We start from the raw sequence: 24,633 nt of genomic DNA on the forward strand, positions 1-24,633 counted from the left end.
TTTCCCCTTCTCCTGCCTGTTTGCAGATACCGGCTATGAAGAACATGTACAAGTAAAGCGTTTGCTGAACGAAACAGGCTGCTGTGTGGTGGGGACATGGAACGGATGCAGATCTTTTGCAAACATCTTTATTAATCTTGTATAAAAATAAGGTCCATAGAGAATCCCCGCAGGTTGGGGTAGGAAGAGGTTGCACTTTATAAGTTACAGGCCAGGCTCCCGCTGAGGCTAAGTACAGTATGGCTATTGGGGGGAGAAGGGTGCTGCAAGCAGCATTTGGGGGGAGGGGCCGGGGATACTGTCCCCTGGAGCAAAATGAGAGTGCTCCGGTCCATTTGAGGTGAGCCCACCGCTGGGGACAGCAGCAAAGGGACTGCCCGGCCCAGCCGAGCTGAGGACCACCTTCTTCGAGCCCCGGCTTGCCCCCTCCCCTACCCCCCAGAGTCCATCTGCGGAAATAGAGGCTACAGCGAGAGGTCCGAAGTGACCTGCATGGGGGGTCCAGGAGGTCGCCGGCGAGCGCTGCGGCGGCCTGTGTCTGTGCGGATATAGGGCTGGTTCCGAAGATCTGGCAGAGAGGAGACGGACACATTTACCCTTCAGAAGTCTGCCCAGGGTTGGGACTACCACTCCAGAGCACAGGCCTTACCCTCCTAGGGACCCAAGCTGTATGCATGTGGGAGGGGGCTTGTGTTTACCAGACCCCCTCAAATACATCCCAGCATGCATGTCCCAGGAGCAGGCAGCAGGACTCAGTCCCCCCAAGGACCTGCAGGGCTATGAGCAGCCACTGGAATCAGAGGCCAGGCCATCCAGGTACCTGAGAGCTAGAGGGGGATCTCCTCTCCCAGGCTGGCCTCACAGAGGAGCCTGGATGTCCGCTTGCCAGTGCGGGCCGTGAAGGGCACCGTCTTGAGCACTGAGGGTTAGGAGGAAGGAGCGAGGAGAGAAAAGAAAAAGAAAAAAGACAGACAAAGTAGCAAAGAGGCAGTGAGGCAGCCAGACCCCCAGGATGGGGAGGTAGATGGACAACAGCATAGAAGTAGACCAAGGACGAGACAGTCCTGGCCAAGTCCTCACCTGTGATGATATCTTCAATGGCCCCATCACGGTCACTCTCATAGATGAGCGGTTCCTTCTGCTGCTTCCGTTTCAGCTCAGAGATGAGGTCCATCTGTTGCCTCCGAACCTTGGGTGGGGACTGGGGGGAGGGGAAGGGTATATAGCTCCAGTTCCAGGATCCTCTCCTCCACACACCACCAAATCCTGTCTGTCTGGTCCCCCACAGCAAGCCCCCAATGGGGGCTTGAGTTGAAGGAACCCATTCCCATCCCAGGCTACTTGCAGGGTCTGTCAGTAAAAATGAGAATGTGTGCCCAGCCCGCATGGCTCAGCAGCTGAACACAGACCTAGGATCCAGAAGATCTCGGATCAATTTCCAGTGAGAGCACATGCCCGGGTTGCAGGCTCCATCCCCAGCAGGGGGCGAGCAGGAGGCAGCTGATCAATAACTCATCATTGATGTTTCTATCTCTCCCTCCCTCTCCCTTTCCCTCTCTGAAATCAATAAAATATATATATTTTTAAGTAAGGGTGTGGAGGTGGGCCACCCCTTTGGGATGAGAACACTAAGCATCCCTGCATCCCAGGGTCAAGTTCAGCGGCAGCTGCCTACCTTGGATGCTGGGGGTTCCCCTCTGCCTGGAGTTTCAGCGCCTGCCTCCTGAGAAGCTGCTTCTTTCTTCCATTGCTCCACCTCCTGCTCAGCTTTCTGAGGGGTCAAGGTTGGTCTCCATGAGCTGAGGTCTCCCTCACCTATCCCACTCCCAAGACAGAAGCAGCCCCACCCCTCCCACTGCCCACACAGATAGGCTTCGGTGTCCTTCAGTGGTCCCAACTTGCCTACCAGAAACACATACCTTGTAGGCCTTGATGAAGCGGCTAAAGAGAGAAAAGAACATGGAGGGAGACGTGGTCTTGGGGTTTTCTCCGAAGTACTCCACCACAGACTCGTAGGCCTCCTGCAGACACAGCCTGTCAGCCCCTCGGAGCCCAACCACTGCTCTGTACTCCCCCATTAAGATACCAGCCACTGTATCTCTGCTGCTCCTGGCAGGTGGCCCCTCACTTCTACTCCATCCCCCAAGGTTTCCCAGCTGTGGCCACATCCCTCCAAGCCCTGGCTACTGGACCTCACCTAGGTAGCCTGTCTTACCCCCCCACCCGACACTCCCCACCTCCAGGGCCCGGCCTGCCCCAGCCCACCTGAGCTGTCTTGCTGTCTGCCAGTAGCTTATCCATGGTAGGTGAGTTGGTCCTCAGGAACTCCTTGAGCACCACGCAATCATCCTGCCGCACAAATTCCCGCTGGGTCAACTCCAGGCCTCGCTGCAAGGATCGCACATCCCCTAGGATGCTATCCAGGGACACTGGGGGATGGGGCAGTAGAGAGGCAGGGAATCAGAGAAGCAGCATTCCTGTCCAATTATATCCTGTCGTTGCCTTGCTATCTCCCAGCCCATATCAATCCACAGGGCTGAGCCGCTCCCCCAACCCAAGGATGGGGGTACTGCCCACCCATACCTGAGCCTGCCTTGTCCAGGAAGTGCAGGTCACTGTGGAAGCCTGTGAGCTGTGGATACTTCTCAGCAATGACCTTCACCAGGTAGTGCAGCAGTGTCTGCTTTCGGTCAGTAGACTTCATCTCCAGCAGCTGCAATGACCCGTTTGTAAGCCACAGGCCACCAGCCCTCCCCCACCTCCCAGGCCAAGAGAGCCCTTCTCTCGCCCCTCACCGCATCCAGACTCTGGAGCCGGAACCCATAGGCTGCTCCACGCTTGCTGCTGTTCATGTAGTTGCCGAAGGCCAGGACAATCTAGGAGAGTCAGGGGAAGAGCCCAGCAGGGTAATGAGCTGAGGAAACCCCCAGAAGTATAAACTGCACAAGAAAAGGTGGCAAAGAGCAAGCCCACACTCAGCCCAGTCCTGCATGGGCCCTTCAGGTCCATGACACATGAACATGCACGTGTATGTGTTTGACACATGTGCACGGCTAACACCATGGCACATCCAATTCTGTTCTCTGCTCTTCCTACCCATAACTGTGCTGCCAACATCTCTTCCCAGGCTGTGGAGTCACCACCTTTCTAACAGCCATTTCTACTGCTTCTCTGGACTCCACGGAGCAGGTGTGGGTACTCTGCTAATCACACAGTAACCCAAGGCAGGGCCTGAGGTGTGATACTGTTTACAGGGTGGGGCAAAAGTAGTTTACAGTTGTAGCCACCTTTGAATACAATCATTAATAAATAAAAATGCAAGAATAAGCTCTGAGAGGTTATTCTTTTGCCCCACTCTGAGAGTTCATTCTTTTGTACATGGCCCTCACTCCCACCCTGAGCCTGTATGTGAGAAGTGGGACTATTGTATTTGTTGCATCCTAGGTGTGCAGGGCAGGGCCTGAGTCTCCCTCTAACAAGACCCAGAACAGGCAAGGAGTCAAGGGTGGACCCTACGTCCCAGACCTTTGTCCTGGGCTCTTACCTCCAGGATCTGGCGGAGTTTGTCAGAGGACTTAATGGACATCGAGGCTGCGATGATGGCATTCAGTTGCTGGGGGTGGGATGGGGAAGGCAAGGTAAATTGAGGCTAGGTGGGGGCAAGCCCATAAGAGGCTCAAGTACTCCCAAATATCCTCTTGGAGCCCAGGCTTGGGGTGGCCTCCTCCCTCCTCAACCCAGGCCGCACCCACACCACTCTGCCTGCCCCGCCCACACCGGCATGAGCAGCTGGACGGTATCCGGGAAGTTGCCCAGGAAGGTTAGTGTGGCCATGCGCTCTGGCAGGCGCGGGATGCGGCTGAAGCGCAGCATGAACTGGTCCTCCTCTGACAGCTCCTCCAGCGGCCGCTTCTCCTGCTCAAAGCGGGCGATGAGGGTGCGCTCATACTCCGTGGGCAGGAAGCGGGTCAGCAGCTCTAAGAAGTCCAGGCTAAGGGCCTGGAGGTCATACCTGGAGGCAGAGGGGTAGGTATCATTCCACACCCACCAATTCTTGAGAGTAGGACTATCCCCTCCCCTTCCTTGATTGAATAAATGAACTTCAGCATTTGCTATTTGCCAACAGTTTCAGGGAACAAGAGGTAAAAGTTAAGGAAAGTTGGCAGCTGGGAAACCTGGGTCCCCATCGCACATCAGTGGCAGATGTCCAGTTGTAAATGCCTGAGCCTGAGTGCCCATAGCTGGGCAAGGAGGCAGGGAGGAAATGGGAACATCTCAACCTGGGCATGAACTCACAGTATTGCCTCAGTTTCTCGGCCTAAAAATGGGAACAAGGTTCCCCATCCTACTGCCTGGCCAGGGTTGATATAAAGCTTGGTGGGCTCTGTCCCATAGTTGGGGCTCTTTTACTAGGACCTGCCTAACTGCCCTGGCCTAGCAGAAGGGCTGGGCTTCCCACAAGCCCAAGGCAGAGGTACTCACGTCTCGATGGCGTGGCAGATGCGGTCAGCCCCCAAGTTGCCCTTGCGTAGGGTGATGGCCAGGTTCTTGGCCCGGTTGGCCTCAATGAGTGTGGCTTTGCTGGGGGCCTTCTGGGCTGCCTTACCCTTGAGAGCATTGAGGTCCAGGCTGGGACCTTGGGACTTAGTCTTAAACTGCTCCTCAAAGTCACTCATGTCCAGTTCCTGAGGGTGCAAGGAGAGGAGGTGGGGCTGGGTGAGCTGGGGTCGAGTACATTCCTGGCTGAGCACTGTAGTCAGTGCTACAGCCACCTATCCAACCCTCACCTGGCCACTGGCAGAGAAACAAGCCAGTAATTCAGCTTGACCACAGGCCCTGATGGGGGATACAGGGGGAGCACAGGGAGTGTTGAGGAGAAGGAGAAGCAGTACCCAACTCAGGGGACCCAGACTCCAAGCAGTTTAGCTGAAGGAGAGCTGAATTGGCCAGGGTTAAACAGGGGAAAGGAAGGGCATTCCAAGCAGAGGGAACAGGCTGGAGGTGAGAGAACACATGCCTTTTGAAAAACTGAAAGTGGAACTGGGAGGGCTGTTTGTGGGAAGGTGGTGGAGAGGGGCCTGAAAGGAGGAGAGGCCAGACTTGTGGGAGGGATGTGCCGCCCCTCTGCAGGGATGGAAAAGCCTCCAGGGGAGTAAGGATACACTGCCAACTAGATTTACTAATCCAGTTTGGCTTAATGCCCATCCCTGGGCCTCCATATCCTCATCTGTAAAATGGGGTGGCAGAGATGACCACTCCTAGTGCCCAGCATGATTCAGCAAGTCCCTTCCTCCTTTGGTGCCCACACTGGCAGCAAGCCATGCCACACTCACCTGCAGCACCTTCTCATCATTAAGCTCAGTGAAGACAGTGCCCGTGATCTGGCTGGGTTTCATGGCTACCCAGTTTAAGAGTGGCATTCTGAACTTGGTCTGGATGGGTTTCTTGGCCTTCACTCCTGGGACAGGGAGAGACTGGTGAGTACTGAGGCCATAGAGAATGGAGTGGCTGGAGGGAACCGGGGCCCAGCGAGGCCTGACAGGGCAGGCAGGAGGCATCAGGAGAGGGTCTCGGAAGGCGGGGAGGCCAGGGCCCCACCCTCTCTCTCCCCCAGCTTTGGGTGGTCCACTCACCTGGGCCCATCTCTGGGCCGGGCCCTCCAAGAGCATCAGAGGGACCTCCCGGAGGCGGTGGGGGTGGCGGAGGCACCAGTCCATCTGTGCCAGGAGGTGGTGGTGGCGGCGGCGGTGGGGGTGGTTGGGTTCCTGGCAGTGGCGGCGGCGGTGGCGGTGGCTCCGAGGTGCCTGGGAGGGGCGGGGCTGGGGGTGGCACCGGGAGCGGGGCTTCCTGCTGGGAGGGGAGGCCGGGCAGTGGGGGGGGCGGGGGCGGGGCCGCTACTCCGGAAACTGGCTCTGCTAAAGGTGGGAAAGAGAACCGAGAACAAGGAAGGGGAGGTGAAGGTGTCTACTTCTGGGCTCGGGTGGTCTAGTCTCCGCCTCCCCGCCATACGCATGCGCACTGGTCCCCCGTCCCACCCACCCTCACCTACCTGGGCTGCGCCCACAGCCCAAACCTACCCCCCCAACTCTTCCGGCAGGTGATGTCCTTAGGCTCCCTCTCCAGGCCCGGGTCCCCCCACCCTGCCCCACCCAGCCTGGAGTTCCTGCGCACCTGGGCTGGGGGAACCCGTGGGCACTCCCAGAGTCGGGGCATCAGTGCCGCTTGGAGTTGCCACAGCAACTGGGAGGATCTCGATGGAGACGGCATCCCCGGGTCCCCGCAGGATACGGATTAAGCCCTTCTCCTCCAGCTCCTCCACCTTCAGCTCTAGGGCCGAGGGCCTTGCCAAAGCAGGGGCAGGCACTTTCTCAGGCTCAGGTGGACGCCTGGAGACGCCCATGGCAGTCGAATCCCTGAACCGCTCCTGCAAGCCCCAAAGGAAGGGTCAGTGCGCACCAGCAGGCCTGGCGCTGAGCCCCATCCTCTTGCCAGGGTGGAGGTAGGTATCAAGCCTAGAAGCCCCAACTGGTCTGTTCTTGGGAGCCCAGACCACCCCCGGCACGGCCCATTCCCCAGCCTCACCCTCAGGGTCTCCAGCTCCTTTCGGGCCTGGCTTAGCTGCTTTTCCAGCTCAGCGATCTTGGCCATGGATTCGTTCTCCGCGTCCCGAAGCTTCTCTGTCAGCTGTGGCACCAGGCACATAGTGAGTTCCCACCCGCTGTCAGGCACTGGCACCACCGGTGAGGGGGTGGCATCAGGCATGCCTGCCTGGAGAGCTGGGGGAGGCTTCCTGACGTACTTAGCCCAGGGTGCCGGGTGGGCCCAGCCTGGCACTTGAGCCCAAGTGGGCGAGGCACTGAAGGCACTAAAATTCTCTCAGGAGGGAAATCCAAGGCACCACTGAGGGGTGTTGGGCCAAGAGGAAACTGAGCTGGGAGGGGCCTCAGACTTGAGGTTCCACCCAAGTCATGGCCTGGGGTCTAAGCACTGGGAGAGGAGGGTGCCTGCCTTCCTCAGAGGTCCAGCACAGTGTAGATGCTCAATGAACACTCACTGAGAAAGGCACTCAGAGGATTTAGGATTTAGATTCAGGTCAAACTCAGGAGCCAGGCAGCCATGCCCAATTCACACCTAGAACCAGTGTTAGGCCCAGTGCCTGATGCTGCTGTATGGACCTGTGGGCCTACTATGATCTGGGCCGAGTTCAGTAGCAGCTCTCACCAGGGTCACCTGCTCCTGCAGCTCCTCCATGTGCTCCAGCACAGCATTCTTGGTCTCAGTGTCCTCCAGCAGCACGCCCACATCAAAAACATTGTCCAAATATGCCTGGATCTGCACCTGCAGCTTGTCGCTCTCTGTGAGCCGAAGCCTCTGTCTCCCAGATGGAAGGATGGGTGAGGCCTGGTGTGAGGGATCTTTCCAACACCTCCCATCACCACCAGAGCCCAGAGGAAGGGATCTGATCCCTAGCCTGTCTTTTTTCCTTTATTTTTTATTGAGATATAATTCACACACCATAATTTATTATTTTAAACTGTACAACTCAGTAGTTTTTAGTATATTCACAAGGTTGTGCAACCACTACTACTATCCAGTTCCAGAACATTTTCATCACCCCCCCCCCAAAAAAACCCTGTCCCTATTAACAGTTATATCCCATTCTCTCCTCCCCCAGCCCCTGGTAACTACCAACTCACTTCTGTCTCTCTGGACTTACCTATTCTGGACATTTTATAGAAAAAAATCATACACTATGTGGTATTTTGTGTCTGATTTCTTTCACTTATCATAAAGTTTTCAAGTCTCATCTATGATGTAGCATGCTTCAGTATTTCATTCCTTTTTTATGGCTGAGGAATATTACATTTTCTGTGTGTGTGTGTGTGTGTGTGTGTGTGTGTGTGTGTGTGTGTATTACCCTAGCCTGCTGTTAATCCTGGCTTAATAAATCCAATCCCAAAGACCCTGCTCTTCCAGGAAGCCTCCCAACGGAATTAGAGAAGAAAGCTGCAGCTTCTCTGCTCAGGCCAGGAAGCACCAAGCCCTTCTGCCCACCTTCCTCAAGGAAAGGAACTCCCCCATGACCTGCACCCATCCGGAGTCAGTCAGTTCTCACTTTGGCCCAGTATCTCTGCACTCCCCATTATGTGCTCCCAGAGCCAGACCCAGGGCCACCTGGAGCCTATTCTAGGGCCTAGTTCCATGGACTGGGTGTCTATTACGTGGCAGACACCATCCTATTGAGAGTCATTATCATATCTAAGATTCTCCTATTCTACAGATGGGAAAATTGAGACTGAGAGAAAAGAGACCTATCCAAAGTCACATGGGCTAGGAAGTGGGAGAGCCAGGATTTGAACCCAGGTCTGCCTGACCCCAACACCTATGATGCCAACTACTGAGCAATGGGCAAACGGTTAAGTCCAGGGGACAGTGCAGGGCTCACCTCCAAGTACAGGTCCAAGCCCAGATGGGTAAACTCATATTGCAGGAAGACACGGAAGTTCATGTTCTCCACTGAGTGTACCACGATGTTGATGAATTGCATGCAGGCCACCTGGGGGGTGGGGGACATGAGGTCTATGATCCTCTGGGGGGTGGTTCTAAGTGCCTTCTGCCCCCCTCTTACCACTCAAGTCTGCCTCCCTTTGCACATTTCTCACTCCACTAACCCAGCTTTATTCCTATCCACATTTCTCCCCATGTCCCCTCCCTCCAGCCTCCCCCTCTCTAGCATCTACCCCTCCCCCACCAACCATCAGTCCTCATACTTCACAGTTGCGATACCCAGATGCACCTTGCATCTGAGAGTGACCCAGCCCAAGCTGGGCTCCTGAGCTCACCATGAAGTCGATGTTGCTGTCTTCGTTCCTGAAATATTCCATCAGCTTTTCAAAGCGGTGCTGCTCCCCACACACCTGGGCGGGGAGAATGGCTGTCACTGAGACCCCAGTGACACACCTTCTACGTCATCTTCCAGCTGCCACCCTTGTGCCTCTATAGGCTCCTCTCAAGTTAAATCTAAGTCAGGCCATGTCACTCTTCTGCTCAAAACCTCCATTCCCTCTCGATCTCTCACAGCCTTCCCCCTGACTCCACTCTGGCCACAATGGTGTCCTGACACATTCCCACCTCAGGGCATTTGCACTTGCTGATCCATCTGTCTAGTGTGCTCTTACTTGAGATAGCGGCCATGCCAAGTCTCTCGCTTCCCTCACAGCTTTGCTCAAATCTCACCTCTCATTAGGCTTCCCTGACCACCCTGCAACCAGCTCTCCCTACAGCATCCATGACTTTTTCCCCTTGGCATTTATCATTTTCTAACACACTATTTAATTTGCTTATTTATTATGTTGGTTATTATCTGTATTTCTTTTGTTCACTGATCACTAACATATCTCAAGTGTCCGCTCTGTGCCTAACACATAGTAGATGCTAATATTCATTAAAAGAATGAATGCCATGTGCTGCCTTCTGTGTCATATTCTCAAGCATTTACTTCTCATGAGCCCATTAACCAGATTAGTGACCCAGAGTCAGCAACCCTGAGATGTATGGATCAAGTCTAATTTGGATATGGCAAGGCTGAGCGTCAGAGGGTCAGCAAATGCACATAGTTGTCCCTGTTGCCGTCCCCCCATGTGACTCTACACCTCTTCAGAGCTTCCCTGTCCCAGGCTGTCCCCACCCTATATTCCCCAAACGTCCACCCAACTTCTCCCAGCACAGGCCACAACTGCCAGTATCAGGGCTCTAAGCAACACTAGAGGACAAGTACATCTTTGAGTGGGGCCTCCAGTACCTCCTTGAAGTTGTCAAAGGCTTCAAGGATGATGTCATGTCCCCCCCGCACCAGGCACACAGCAGCCAGCAGCTCCAGCACCAGAGCCTTGGTTCTGGGGAGAGAAGGGCAGGTTGCCTAAACAGTAGTCCTAAGAGTGGGGGGACAGAGTAGGCAAGGGGTTAAGTAGCAGGAGAATCTAGATATGCAGAAAGGTTAGGGGCCCGGACTTCACCTGGGGTTCTTGTTGTTGAGGCTCAGAGCAATCTCATTGACACAGGCTGGGTGGCTCATGACGAGGCTGAAGCCAGACTGGGGAGAGGAAAGAGTTCAGCTCCTCCAGGCAGACCCCCAGAACTGCCAGCACCCTCCCACCCCACACTTCTGGGATTGCCAGTGCCATACCATTCTGGTCTCTAACTGCCCTCAAGCTTAGGAAGTTCTATCTACCCACAACCTCTTCTCAGGCAGCCAAAGTCTGGTCCCTCTTTTTAAATACCTTTTTGTCTATTCAAAAGTCAGTGTCAGGACTCAGTACCTTGGACACAGTGAGTCCTCAAAGCCTGGCTGAGTGAGGGAGGGCCAGCTTCACTAATCACTCCTCCCAGTGACATAACCCAGGGCTGCTCCCCCATGGGCCTGGTGTCTAGCCTTTCTCGGTTGGTATGCCTAAGCCCCCACATGAGGCATACCCATGTTCCCAATCATGTCCAGGGTACTCTAGGGGACCTGACCAGGAAGGGTCAGAAATCCGGGCTTCCCCTCAAGACTGTCAGCCTCAAGACCCCGAGCCAACAGCCCAGATCCCCAGGTTCTCCAGTGGGGGAGAGGGTGGGGGCACAGTTGGTCCCAGAACCTCAGCAGCTGAGGCAGCCTCTGGTGAGAACTGGCCTGGCTGACCCACCTGGTAGTTCATGATGGCACGCAGGCACATGATGCAGACGTGGACATCATCCTTCTGGCTGACGATGCGGGAATTCCGCAGGGTCTTCCTGCTGTGGGCCGGGGTCAGCCTGGGGGGGGGGGGAGGAGGCAGCAGGGGTCAGAGTCCCAAACCCTTCTTCCTGGTCCCCCACACACACTCCCATGGCCTCTGGGATAAGAGGGGGGCACATCTACCCAACCAAAGAGGCTGGCGTAGGGCAGGAAGGCCTCCTTGGGCCCTAGGCCTGGGGCCTGGCATGCTGGAGAGGATGTGAGGAGGGCGGGTCAGGAAAGTAAAGACCCTTCACAGCAACTTGGCATTAAGAAGGGTCACTGCGTTGGGATGGAGAGCCTGGAAGCGTGGGAACGGCCGCAGAAATGCTCTCCACAAGGTGGCGCTTCCAGCCACATGGGCTTATCTTCCATCTTGAGAAGCGGACTCGAAATTCAGAGGGCCTTGCTCCAAAGCCCAGCTCACCACTTACGGGGCAAGTTATTTAGACTTCCTGTGCCTCAGTTTCCTCATTTGTGCAACAAGAGTGATAATAATAGCACCTCCCTGATATGGTTGTTGGGACTATGAAATGAGCTCAGAACAGTGCCTGGCACATAGTAAGTGCTTAATAACTCTTGGCTAAAAATCGTGATTTTTTTTCATTGTTGCAGATCTTGCCAATTGTGACTTCCACATCACAATTGCGACTCTTGGTCCTCTTGACAGTTATATCACATATCCGACAACACTATGAGGTCCCACCTCCTCCCTCTGCCTGCCACATTACCCTTCTCTCATCATTGCAAAACTAAGCCTCTGAGTCTTTGCTCATGCTGTTCCTTCTGCCTGGAATGCCCTTCCCTGTCTCCATCACTACTCGTAAAGCTCATATCATGAGACACAGTTCCAGTACCATCTCCTCTGGGAAGCTTTCCTGATGCCCCAGGCAGTGGCCGCCTCCCTTCTCAGAGCTCGAAGTCACACTTCCATGACAGTCTGTCACACATTGTCCCCTACTAGACCAAGGGCTCACAAGTGCAGGGTAATCTCTCTTCTGAACACCTGCTACCATGTCTGATACATAGTAAATGCTAAAAAATATTTGTTCAGTGAATGAATGAATGAATGAATGAATGAATGAATGAATGAATGAATGAAGAAACATGTTATGAGAGTTTGGGTCTTAATATGAAGTGAGTCCCCTAGACCCAAAGTAGGAAGGGAGGAAACTGGGCATCCACATAAGGCTCCAGGACCATCTCCTTCCTTCTCCTCACCTCCCAGCAGGATGCCCTAAGTTAGGGTGGGGTGACCTATCCATAGCAGCTGAACCCAGGAGCATTAATTGAATGCCTCACCCCACCCACCACCACCCAGGAGACCACCAGGCATGCACCTGCCCCAGGCAGCTACATACCGGGGAGAAGGGGGACATCTGGAGGCAGCAAGGAAGAAAACAGGGAGTTATATGGGTAGAAGAGGGTCCCACTGACCCAAAAACCTCCTCCTTATTCCAGATCCACCCAGATTCCAGCCTCTAGGTGCCCGCCCCTGAAGGCTTATTAACACACCAACGTCCCGAGCTCTGTTTGAGGCCCTTACTCTGATCCCCAATGCCAGGCTACCCCTCCCACCATCCCTAAGAGCCCAGAGTGAGGCTGGGTGGGTGCAGCAGTCTAGAGGTGAATTCTCCATTCTCCCCGTCACCCCTCCATGGGCCCACATACTTGATGGTCAGGTGGCGACTCTTGGGCTGTGACGCCAAGGACGAGGGTGGGCCCTTGCTGAGATCTTCCACTGACTGCTCCAGGGGCTTGCTCTTCTCTGAGTTTGGGGTCCCATTGTCTGTGCTCTCCATGTCATACCTGGGGGTCAGAGTGGGGTTGGATGCCAACACTGCAGAGGTATTTAAGAGAGGAATGGGGGAATCGAGGGGAGAAACAGTTCTGTGGGAGAGACTAGAGGGCAGGAGGAGGCTGTGTTCTTGGCACTGTGCTGGGCATAGTAGGGGGAGAGAGGATGGTGGAACAGAAGAGTAAGACACCAGGTCCCAGCTGGCCTCCCCAAGATACATCCCTCCCTATCCATGGCAGGCCTTCAGGAAGAGGCATTGCTCAAGGCCAAGGGTAGGTTCCAGGGTAGGCTTGGGCTGCACTGTGTGGACATGACCAGAGGAGTGGCAAGGCACAGGAAAGCATGGATCAAGACTCCGAGGAGCAGCATGAGGGCAAGTGCAGGGGGCTTACGTGACAGAGCACTGGGCAAAAGCCAGATACTCGAGGAGCACATCCAGGCCACGGTTCTCCTCGTTGAGGAACTCCTGCACCCACCTGCAGGACACAGGGCTCCTTAAGTTCCAGTCAGGAAGAAGGTCCTGCCCAGAGCGGGCACACAAAACAGGCAAGGGCCCCTGGGGTGCACTTTCCCCAGGAACACACCAAGCAGCTCCAGTCTCAGACCCAGTGGTGCTCAGGGATGCTCGGGGGCTCAAGCAGGACCCATGACCGAGCCATGCCTCAAGGGGCAGGCAGAGCATGGGTAGGAGAGGAAGCAGGGAAGCTGTCCTGGACACCCACCCTGGAGGTTGCCCACAGGAAGAGTGATGTAGGCAGGGGATTAAGCAAGGGAAGCCCCAGGGGCTGCCTGGAGGCAGAGCTCTCCCAGGTCCTCCAGAGGGAAATCTGAGCCCTTGCTCACCCAATGTGGTTTGTCCTCAGGGAGATCTCCAGCTCCCGCAGCACCTGAGTGGACTCCTGAACTCGCCTCTTAAACTGGGGGTCAAGAACAGAGGAGTCTGGTGATGAGACCCAGCCTCCCACAGGCCCACAAAACCCTCAGGCGGCAGCCAGCCCTCCCCCCATAACTGTCCTTTCACGTCAGCCTCCCCCACCACCTCCACACACCTGCCCAACAGAATAAGCATTCTCAGGCTAAGCATACTCCCCCGTGCACAGACACGCAGTGTGCACACACATACCTCCATATACAGACACACAGCATACACACATGTACCCAAGGACACAGGGGACACACACATTCTAACATGAACACCCCAGGTACACACACACACACATACATGCACATCCAGACACAAGCACCCTGGGTACACAAATATAAGGTACCCACACATCCATACACAGACACGTGGGGTACACACACACACACACACACCCTGTACATAGACTCAAGGGTACACACACATCCATATGTGAACACAAAAGCACACACTTGCACTTCCACGCACAGACACACAGGGCTCATGCACCTATACAAGTACACACATGTGTGCTATGTAAGCACACAAGGAATATGCAAAGGAACCTGTGAAAGTGCCTGACCAGGGCACTCTCAGTCCCTATGAACACATATGCTCGCACATGCACCACACAACCACAGGAAAGTTTATACACACAGTTACTCCAGCTGCCCAGAGCTTGGAAGGTGCAGGGGGAAAGAGATGGAGAAAAAGGGGGAAATGTGTACCCCCAGGTTGGACATCCAGTCCGCTGCTACCTTTCGGCTGACCCCACCAGTTTCCAGGTAGCACTTCAGCTTCTGGATATAGGCTGTGGGGGGGTTCTTGACTTGAAACCGCTCCTAGGGAGATGGAATGAGGTGTACAGGGAACCAGCCAGGGCAAATGACCAGCCCTTGTTCCAGTGTCCCATTCTCAGTTTTGACCAGAGATCCCAGGCTGCTTAAGACCCCTGTGAAATACCAAAGGCCCAACCAAACAATCATCCAGGCCACTTCCAAAGACCCCAGCCCTGGGCCTAGCCTTTCCTTCCCACTGTGGCCTCATAGGCCCAGCCCTTGGGATGGAGTATGGAGGAGTCAGTCCTGCCACACACCCCACCCTGGGAGGAGGGGACTCAGATCGGCCAGTGGGGGGCAGTCTCCCAACCCCGCCCACCCTGGCCCACACCCAGCCCACAGCTGGGAGTACTAGGAAGAGGAACACTCCGGAGGGGCCTTATGAAAGGGCCCAAGTCCTCCGAAGGCGGAGGGCTCCCTCCCCAGGACGCTACCCCAGCTGTCCATTCACCTGGGATGACAGGTGTAGGCTCATCTCCTGGGCTCCTGCCTCTCCCGCCCCACCCAGCACTCCAGTAGCCACTCCCACAAAGAGGTGGGGGCAATATCAAAGGCCTCCTACCCAGAGAAGCTCCCATCCTTCCCAACCCAAACCCTTCAGAAATGCCCAGCCCTCCACCTCCCACCTCTCCCAGGCCTTTGCGCTCCAACCTGAGATGCCAGGCCATGTGGCAGGGACTCCTACTACAGTCTCAAAGCCTCTGGTGGCAGGTGCCCACCCTCTCCCTAAGGCCCAGCCCTTTCCCCATCCCCATCCTGTCCTGTCAGCTCCTCCCATCCATTAGCAGCAGCTGAAGGCCTAGCCCTGGCTCCCAGGGGAGACTTCCTGCTCCCCACTCCCTACTTCCAGCCTCCAGGCCACAGGACCGCCTCCCTCCGGCACCAAATCACTGTGGCAAGAAGGCCCCGCCCCGTCCCAGCAGTGGGAGGGGTCCTCCTGCTACCATGGACAGCAGCCCTTAAAGCTGGAAGGGCCAGGGCAGCCAGTGAGCCACGAAGGTGGCAAGCCTGGATCCTGACTGAGCACCACAAGACAGGGGTTCTAGTCCTTACTTCACCACTTAGTAACCAGCTGACTTTGGGGAGCTGCTTGGTTGACACAGTTCCTCTGGACCCCAAGTAAAAGGGGTCCTGCCCACCACCTCCTCTGGAGTCAAATGAAGATGTCCAACCCTGGGGTTACCCTTTCTCTTCCCCCACCCAGAGCTGGAGGGTCCACAGAGGCTGCTCCAGGAAGCTTAGCAGGAGGACGGTGACACAGCCCCACCCAAACTGGCTAGCGCCTGGACTAGCCCTTGCCAGCTCTTCAGAGAACAGGCCCAGCCCTGCTCATGATTCATAAGGTCCCCAGGGAGGCCCATGTCCAAGAGAAGGAGATTCCAGAGTCTTGCTGATGCTCCCAGGTCCCCACCACCCTCCCCAGATGCTACACTGGCCTCTGGGCTGGGTCTTGGCCCTTTAGACAGTATGGCAGAGCCCCCTCTCCTGCTAGCCTCAGTCTGGCCAGGGAAAGGTGTCCCAATGGCATAAGGGTCCTGGTACCCACCTGGTCACAGATGAGCTCCCACTTCTTCTCGTTGTCATACTGGCTCAACAGCTGGACCTTGTCCGGGGGCAAGTTCATACAGTTCTGGGGAGGGAGAGGACAAGATAAAGCCCCTGAGCCTGGTGCCCCAACACATGGGGAGGGGGACACGGGCATTTTCAGGGACTCCACTAGGGGCCAGCTCCCTAGTAGGCCCACCATACACATGAATCCCCGTCACCCTCACCCTGGGAGATAAGTAACACTAGCCAATGAGGAAACTGAGGCACAGAGGTGGAGCACCTTGCCCTGGGCTCAAAAGCTAGAAAGTGACATTGCCATTTGATTCAGAGTGTGCCTGACTCCAGGGCCTGAGCTCGGTCTCCCCACCTCGCCTCCCTGACACACCTGACATGCAGGCAGGAGTGTAGGTTCTCAGCCTAACTTCCTGGGACCTCAAGCACCTCTGGGCTCGTCTCCCCATGTGTGATAAGAAGGTACCATCCCTGCTCCCACGGGGGTGAGACGCTCACAGGCCCACGTGTGGCCACACGCCGCCAGAGACACCACGTGTGTACCATCCCGGCCCAGGGCACCAGGGTCTCACAAACACCAGAAACTCTTGCAAGGATGGCAGGCAGCACCCTTCTTCCTCCCTCTCCAGCCCCTCCCACCTCCTCACTTCTGGAAGGAAGGAGGTGGAGGCAGGCCCAGGGAGCTGAGGTCAGAGGACAGGGAGTTCCAAGCAGATGCATCATGGCTATGGGGGTGGGAGGGGGGGATTCCAGGAGAAGGTCACCCAGCCACAGGACCTGGGGAGAGCAGACAGCACGCTGGGTCTGTGGTGCTGGTGGCCAGGCTGGGACTCCCCTCAGGAGCCAAGGTCCTCCCCAGCAATGAATGACACGGGTGCGCGGTCCCTGTCAAGCTCCTCCCCCACAGGGCGTGCATAGAGTCCTCGCTGGGGCTGTGGAACCACCAGGTGTGACCAGCACTCGGGGCTCCCTGGGCCCCCAGGACTTAGCATGTCTTCCTAATAGACCCAGAAGATGATGCCAGTTCACGTCAATTCAGTAAACCCCACGTTTATTGAGAATCTACTCTGTGTCAGACCCCCAAAACAGTTCTTGCCCTCAAGGAGCTCCAAGTCTCCTCAGGTGATATGAGAGGAAGCTCCTGTCACCAGCTCACGTGGCCCTGAGAGGAGGCCACAGCTGGAACAGAGAGGGGGCCTCACCCACCCAAGGCTCCTCAGCCAACATCCTCTCTGGAGTGCTGGGCCTAGTTCTCTGGCTCTAGCCAGGCCTCATCCTAAAAATCACTGCCTTTGGTCAGCCCCAGACCACAGGAAGCTGGGTGCTCTCAGCCCCATTGCCTAAGCCTTCTGTCTGGGGCCTCAGTTGAGAGGTGAAACTGACCTTCCGCCAGCCCCCCCCACCACCGGCTGGGCATGGGGATACGTCATTCCTCACCCCCGTTGTGAAAGTGAGCCCTGATTGAGGAAACTGCTGCTGTCTCATGGCCACCCTCCCCCAAACCAACTACAACAGCCAGACCAGAGCCCACCACCTTGGGAGGGGCTGCCCAGGAAGCGGCCTTGGGGAGGGTCCTACTGGGCAAGGGAGACCTCACTGGTACCATTCTCTCCTTCTCTCCCTCTCTCTCTCTCTCCCCCCCATCCCTCCTGATCTATCCCCACCCCATAGAGACCCAGGGTAGGGCAGGGCTGAAGTGATGGGGCAAGGATGAGGGGGAAGGAAGAAGCCGGAGGAGGGGACAGGGAAACTGGAGCAGTGGTCAGAACCAGAGAGGAGGAAGACGGCAGTGGGGGAAGTTTAGGGGGTGGCTGAGCCTTAGAGGGGAGACCCACTTCCCAACATGGGTCTTTCCGGGCCCTCACCCACCCTGGGCACCTGTTTGGTTCCCCGAATGTCCCAGTGGCACTTCTAGAGGCAGCAACTAACCATAATAATGACCCCAACAATTGTGGGAGCCAGCTTTGCTCTGAGCCCTGCACGCAGATGACCACTGTCCACCCTCACCACCATCACTGGTGCCACTATTGTTCCCATTTTACAGGTGCAGGCACAGATTAGTGACCTGCCCAAGGTTACGAAGCCAGTAAGAGGGGAGCTGGGCGGGCTTTGAGCCTAGAGCTGACTCTGAACCAGGGCCCTGGTCCAGTCCCCTAGGACAGCCCCATGGTTATTAGTGGGGAGGGGGAGGCCTCTGCTGGAGCTGGCACATCTGTCCTGACAGTGATGGAGGACATGGTGCCCCTTTGCCCCTTCCCCACCTGGGCCTCCTCAGACCCCTAGGCCCACATGCCAGCCTGCCAGACGGGCTAAATTTAGGCTCCGAAATCAGAAATAGCTCTGACAGCGCTGAGCGCTAATTAGCAGCTGTTCCTTGGCTGTGCCCACCGAGGAGACAGGCACCCTAGGGAGCAGGAGAGGAGCCAGTGGATGCCACTCACTCTGAGTGGGTGAGACCATCCTGAAAACTAAGAACAGACTCCCAGACCCGGGGCCCCAGCAAGGAGGCAGCGTTATAGGTTTGAGCACTGAGAGACAAGTAGAAGTTAGGCTGACAACTGGAACAGGAAGGGCAGGGACAGGGAAGTCCAGGTGTGTGTGACTTGCCTCCTGTGAGGGGGAAGAGGGAAGGAGCAGCTATGAGGCAAGACCCAGCTCTGGGCCCACCAACCCTATGGCTTCTTTGCTCCTTGAGCCTCAGCTTCCTCCTCCATAAAATGGGCACGCTTCCCTCCTGCCTCATAGGCTCACAGAGCTCCTAGGAGCACCTGTGAGGAGCTGTGTTCTGATGTGATTATAACACCCTTTGGTGATGCACCACAGTGAAGAGGCATTTCATGGATTGCGGGGATGGAGAGAGTTCATCTATGACCGCAAGGTGAGGGATCCTGTGGCAAGCAGAAGTTAGTGAAAACATCCAGACAAAACAGACCTGTCTCCAAGGCTTGGCTGAAAATTAACTGATTCTTCGGCACCCTTCCCCTGCTGCCATTGATGCTTTGGGTAAGAGGGAGGAGACAGGATTCATCTCCTAGGGTATAGCCAAGAAAAGGAGCTGGTTTCCCAACATTTCTATTAGAATGTGTCTCCTCCTTCCCTGCCCCTACCTCTCTGAGTGCCAGAGGGTCGTCCAGCCCTGCTCACCCAAGGCCAGCCCCTTGCTGGTTTATATCACGCCCCCCACCCCCACCCCCAGCCAATGCTGACATCAGGAGGCGTCCCAGGAGGCTGAAGGAGCTCAAGCTACATCTGGACAGAGCCACACCCTCCAGTTTTACTTTCATTTGAACTGAGACTAGTTCCAACCCACCTGCCCAGCCTCTCCCCTTGAGGCCTGCCCTTCAAGCCCCAGGATGCCCCTGAATTTGGACACCAGCCCCAATCTCAGACCAGCCCTGCAGCGGTTCCATAGCCTGATGAGCCTAGAAGTGGCCCTGTCCCCCAGTCCCCACTTCTCCATCCATCTCCTCCATCCGCCTCTATCTGGCCTCAACCTTTGTTTTAGAGTTCTCAGCGTATTTCCAAAAACAATCAATTTTATCCACTTTTTAAAATTCCGGTATATAGATTTTTCTGAGTCCCTTATAAGCAATCCCAGGCTTACAGGAGAGGGTTGTGGGGTAACCCAGGCCTAGGATCAAGTGCTGATAACCCCAAAAAGCTAACAGCTTCTCCCATCAGGGTTCAAGGGTCCCCACAGCAGGGGCAAGGACAAGCAGGGTGACAGCCAGGGCAGCAGGCACTGCCCATAAAGTCAGATTGATAGGAGACATCACAATAATAATTAATACTCCCAAAACACTCAGTGCCAGGCTCCATTCTAAGTGCTTTACATCTATTACCTCATTTAAACCTCAACAAGAAGCCCACAAAACTGATACTATTACAATCCCCATTTCACAATTGGTAAACTGAGGCACAGAGAGATTAAGTTGCTTGTGCAAAATGACCTGGCTGGCAAGCTGGTAAGAAAATCCAGTTTCCTCTGAAGGAGCACTGAAGACTATGGAAAATGTGGGTCCTGAATCCCCAGGGTCTTCTGCAGACAACGTGGCCCCAGGCCCCCTTCTGAGGAACCAGGAACAGCCAGCCCCATTTCCTGCCACCCAGCACCCTACGCTTCCTGTTGTTGCCCACACTGAGCTCTTACTCACTGGGGAACCCCCCCCAACCAGTGCACCCTCTCTCAGAGGGAAGTGGAGGCCTCCCTACCCTCCTCCACATGTGCACACAGCTACCAGCTACCGTTAGCACCGCCACTGCCCCACCCTCCAAGGGAGCCCTCCCTCTCGTGGTTTCCGGCCACCAGGCAGTTTTCGGTGTAGGCTCCACTGTGCGGACCTGCACAATGCCAGAGAGGGCAACCTGGCCCGGGATGGCTAAAGACAGCAACCTTGGTTGCTCTTGGCAATGGGAGTGGGGAGAGGGGAGAGGCAGAGCTGGGCCCTTTCACCTAGAAGGGCGCCAAGATGGAACCGCCCAGACCGACTCCATCATCCCTCCCTCCCAGTGGAGTGTTTACTGAGCACTTGCTCTGTGTCAGGCACCCTGCTAGGCACTCTATTTGATCCCCTCAACTCTATTTAATCCCTTCAACAGTCCTAGGAGGTTGGCATATGCTCTTTTTACACATGAGGGAAACTGAAGCTCAGAGAGGGTAGATAACTTGCTCAAGGTCACAAAGTGGCAAAGACAAAATTCAACCCCTGTGCTTCCTGACCCCAAATCCCAGGGAGCTCCTCTGCCTTTCCCATGAGTAGCCCTGGCCCCTCTCAGAGGCAAGAGGCCCAAGCTACCTTCCAGGGCTCCATGTTCCCAAGAAAAATGCAGAGGTGGCCCCAAGAGCAGCCCCACCTGCTCCTGCCCATCTCGCCCAGCTCTTTGCCAACTGGCCCCAGATGTCACTGTGAATCATGTCTACCACATCCCTGGGTTCCAGGGTCAGCATGTGCCAGCCCTGCCTGCTGGGAATGTCATCCCACAGCCTCTGCCCAGCCCAACATCTGACCACATGGCCACAACTACATTGGGATCCTCTGTGTGAGACACCCCAGAGATGGGAGGCACGGGGCCTGAGCCACCCCACAGCTACATGCCCCCCATACTTCATCTGCCCCACCCCAGAGGAGGGAGCTGGTCAAGGAGACAGCACCTCAGTCACAGGCCCACAGAATGGAGATATCACCTCTGCCCTTTACCACCAGCCCCAGCAGAGAAGGGATCCAGCTGAAAGCAGGATCTCAGCACCCACACCCTCCCTGGGGCCGTCCTGACCTCTCCACACAGCCTGGGGAAAGGCCCATGACCTTGGGCACATGCTAAGGGTACTCCACGATGCTAGGCCCCATCAGACGAATTCTTCTCCAAGTGGTCCAGCCTCCTCTTGGATGCCCAGCATCACTCTTGGCCTCAAGCACAACATCCCGGGCACCTGCCCTTGATCCCATTGCCCCAAGATTACAGGCTCCTCCCTGCTCAGACAGATCAGGGATGTGCTATGCCTGACCATAAGCAGGGCACTTCTGGCAGGTCTGGAAAGAGTGCCTTACCATCCCAAACCCTAACCCTGGCAGGGAAAGGCCTGAAGGGGCCGGAAGACACCCAACCCTGGGGATGGCATAGGAGAGGCGAGAGCGTGGAGCCTGGCGGGCGCTTTCCCACCATTGCAGCAGGCCCATGTCGCTGGGCAGCCATCACTCCTCAGCTGTTGCTAAGGCAGCAGCGGGAAGCCCTGGCTCAACCTGCTCTTTCTCCCCACCTCCATTGTAAGCAGGAGCACCCCTCTCTCTTACAACCTTCTTGGAAAAGTAGCCCCCACCACCCACCTATGCATAGGAGAAAGGCTGCCCATGGGAAAGGAAGAGCAAGGGCCCTCATCTCCTTTCTGGCTGTGGGCCGTGGTGGGGGCACCACTCCTCACCCACAAGATGGGTCCCACAGCCAGGAGCTGAGGAGTGGTTTGGGGTTTCAGGATCCTACTCCCTACCAGGAATGAAAGGGCTGAGCTTAAGTGAAAGGAAGAGGTTCCCTGGGGCCAAGTGACTAGATCCCAAGGGGAGGGCTGTGCTTCTCCCATCGGGACTGGGGGTCTCTCCAGGAGGTGGTCCATCACTCTCAGCAGCCTGAGATCCTTCTCTTAGACATTCACTAAGGACAGGACTCAGCTCTAGCCGTGGAGGCAGTGCTCAGATGAAGGCATACCCTGCAATACCCATTGCCAGGCCTGTGGGTTTAGCCAAATCTTTAGCCCTGGGCAACCTCAAGCAGACACCAAGCTGCCACCCCAGGGTGGAGCTCATCAGGCCCCTGCTGGTGGGGAATGAGAGGAGCCAAGTTCTTAGCCAAGCGACCTTGGGTTGAGTGCATTCTACCTATACAGGATGAGGGACAGGCTGACCCCTCCCCAGGAAGAAGAGGAGATGTAAGCACACTGGGGCTCCTGGGAGCTGGAGTGGTGCTGCCCTAGATTTCTACCCAGCCACCACCCTTTCCCACCAAGACACCCTCAAAGACACATTTGGGGCCTCCACCCTCCACACCCTGGTACTTAGGAACTCCCAATGGCGTTTAGTGTCAGACTCAGCCAATCGGAGCAAAGGCCAAAAAACGCCATCAGGGCAATCAAGTCCTACACATGCATCAGAACCTCACCATTTGACTTCTGGATTTTCCACTGGTCTGAATTATTCACATGGCTTCTCCTCATTAGTGTATGTAACAGAGAAGGAATTGGGGCCTGGGCCTCACCCTGAGAGCCAGTCCCATCCCCATCCAGTGATACACTCTTGGGGAGAAAGACAGGCCCTGGTCCCCCCAAGCAGGCTGGCATTGGTCCAGGGATCCACCAGCAGCTCAGGCTCCCCAGATGGCCCCCAGACACGGTCTCTCTTCATTCTCCCCCCTCCCCATCTGCTTAGCTCAGCTCAGCTTTGCCAGGCCATGGGTTTGGAGAAAGGGGAGCAAGTGGAAGGATGCGGTAATCATGGCCTAGCCTGGTGTGAGGTGTCCCTCAGAGTCCCTCCCTCTCCCATAATCAAGCAAGGTGCCTTCACAAGGATAGACCACACCCCACCCCATAGCTCCTCCAAACCCCTCCCGGCCTTTCTCCTGGGAGGGGGCAGCAGCCAAGATTTCCAGGAACTGTTAGGAGGGGCCATGCAGAGGATCTGGCAAGTACAACCTAATAGTCAGGGGAAGGGAAATGATGTCAAGGAGGTAGAGGGGATAAGCATTAAGACTGCCACCAGCCAGCATTGCTCTGCTGTCTGCGCCTCCCTGGGGCCCCCACCCTCAGACCTGCAGTGCCAGCGGCTCAGGCTGGGAAGTGCCTCAGAAAAAGCACTCCCTTATATGCCTGTCACCCAGTGTCCAGCAAGGGGGCTGACAGGAGACAGGCCATCAGGCAATTAGTTAGAGAAGGGAGCCTGGGACAGGGCTAAGGTGGGGAACAGGAAGTGAGAATGAGTGACGCTTTCTCCTTACCTCTGCCTCCCACCAGGTCTTAGGGAGCCCTGACTTTGCTCTGGAGCCCCCACCCACCAAACACACCCTGATTGCCTCTAGGCTCAGCCTGAGCTGATGGCTCCCTCCCCAGTGGCCTACTCCCCAAATGCCCAATTCCCCAGGGGGCAAGTGACAGTGGGCAACATGGGGTTCTTCCAGACTGCTCCACACGGAGCCAGAGTGAGCAACCCATCCTGACAGCACCCTTCCTAACCTTAATCCCTTCAGTGGGTGGGGGGCGGGGTGCCCAAGATAAGGACCCACAGGCAACCTCTCCCGGATACAGAGGCTGAGAAACACAGACATCCCCTCTGTGTGATCTGACAACCCAGCTCCCAGCAGCGTAGGCACCAGCAAATCAAGACCAAACCCCTCAACTCGGTCTCCAGCTCCTAGGAGTTAAAATGTAACCCCTTCCATCTTTGACCCTGAGAGGCAAGCAGATGCTCCAGACCTGAGCCTGGTGTCTGGGCCTGTGTGCAGTGGAAAAGGGAGTGTCCTGGGAACCCCTTTCCGTGCTCCATTCCCAACTTGCTCACAGGACATTTTTGCTTATACCTTTAGACCCGAGAGCGCTGGGGGACAGGGGTGTCTTGGGGAGGGAGGCTGGGTGATTGAAGAAGAAAGTTTTGGGGGGAGAGTGCTAAGTCACTCCTAAGAAGCCACCGTCAGTCCCACCCCGTGGAGGGCAGCCGCTGGGCTGGGGATCTCCAAGCGGTACCTGAGCCCCCGGGGGCGGGGACGCGTGCCAAGCTCCTGCCGCCCACCCCACCCCACCCCACCCCCGTCCGCGCCCTGCGCGCGGCAGGTCACACTCACCAGGACCCGGTTAAACCTTTCTTCCAGCTCCTCGGCCTCGGGCATCGGCTGCTTGGGTGCCGCGGGCTGCTTGGGCGAAGGTGCGGCGGGGCCCGCGGGCTGCTCTGCGCTGCCGGCCGCGTTGCCCATGGTGGTCCCCACCCAGCCGGCCAAGCGCCTCCAGCCTCGGAAATCCAGCTTTCCGGGGGGCGGGGGACGAGGCTCCCGGCCTGGGGGCGAGGTGAGCGGCAGCTGGCAGCGGCGGCGGGGGCTCGGGGATGCGGGAGCTCGGCTCAGCGGCGCGCAGGGGCCGGGGCGCGGCGTCCCATCGCGGCGGCCCGGTCCAAGAAGCAGGGCAGCGAGCTGCGGGGTGGGGGGAGGAAGTCAGGCTGCAGGCCGCCGGGGCCAGAGGGTTGGGCCGGGGGCAGGAAGCTGCGGCGCGGGCTCCCCCCTCGGCGAGTGTAACTTCTGCTATCGC

General features: G+C 56.5%; 1 protein-coding gene across 6 annotated transcripts; it reads right to left on the reverse strand.

The window, feature by feature from the left end:
• Positions 1 to 114: 114 nt before the first annotated feature.
• Positions 115 to 24,305, reverse strand: FMNL1 (formin like 1). Of its 6 annotated transcripts, none has more exons than XM_087826571.1 (27): positions 24,177 to 24,305; positions 15,841 to 15,924; positions 14,184 to 14,297; positions 13,398 to 13,471; positions 12,947 to 13,030; positions 12,428 to 12,565; positions 12,118 to 12,135; positions 10,686 to 10,794; positions 10,017 to 10,093; positions 9,803 to 9,896; positions 8,844 to 8,918; positions 8,447 to 8,557; positions 7,222 to 7,371; positions 6,583 to 6,684; positions 6,174 to 6,424; positions 5,634 to 5,932; positions 5,334 to 5,458; positions 4,483 to 4,685; positions 3,778 to 4,012; positions 3,545 to 3,613; positions 2,796 to 2,876; positions 2,584 to 2,713; positions 2,266 to 2,429; positions 1,920 to 2,021; positions 1,676 to 1,771; positions 1,081 to 1,201; positions 115 to 568 (listed from the first exon to the last, which is right to left on the reverse strand). In XM_087826571.1, exons 1-27 carry the CDS (start codon positions 24,303 to 24,305, stop codon positions 465 to 467), a joined length of 3,339 nt encoding a protein of 1,112 aa, XP_087682697.1. In that variant the 3' UTR covers positions 115 to 464. The 6 variants fall into 6 exon arrangements, with proteins under 6 accessions (XP_087682697.1, XP_087682699.1, XP_087682696.1 ...); XM_087826573.1 differs by having other exon boundaries at positions 5,634 to 5,915; positions 6,172 to 6,424; XM_087826570.1 differs by lacking the exon at positions 12,118 to 12,135.
• Between the last annotated feature and the right edge of the window lie 328 nt (positions 24,306 to 24,633).

Source organism: Miniopterus natalensis, chromosome 17 (genome assembly GCF_054644295.1).
Source record: "Miniopterus natalensis isolate mMinNat1 chromosome 17, mMinNat1.hap1, whole genome shotgun sequence".
NCBI lineage: Eukaryota > Metazoa > Chordata > Mammalia > Chiroptera > Miniopteridae > Miniopterus > Miniopterus natalensis.

Excerpts from the sequence above, each read along its gene's own strand:
- FMNL1 (XM_087826571.1), bottom strand. The coding sequence starts at position 24,305 with ATGGGCAACGCGGCCGGCAGCGCAGAGCAGCCCGCGGGCCCCGCCGCA. Across the intron at positions 14,298-15,840 it reads GGGAGCTCATCTGTGACCAG|GAGCGGTTTCAAGTCAAGAA; the intron begins GTGGGTACCAGG and ends CCATCTCCCTAG. Across the intron at positions 3,614-3,777 it reads CCGTCCAGCTGCTCATGCCG|CAACTGAATGCCATCATCGC; the intron begins GTGTGGGCGGGG and ends TCCCACCCCCAG.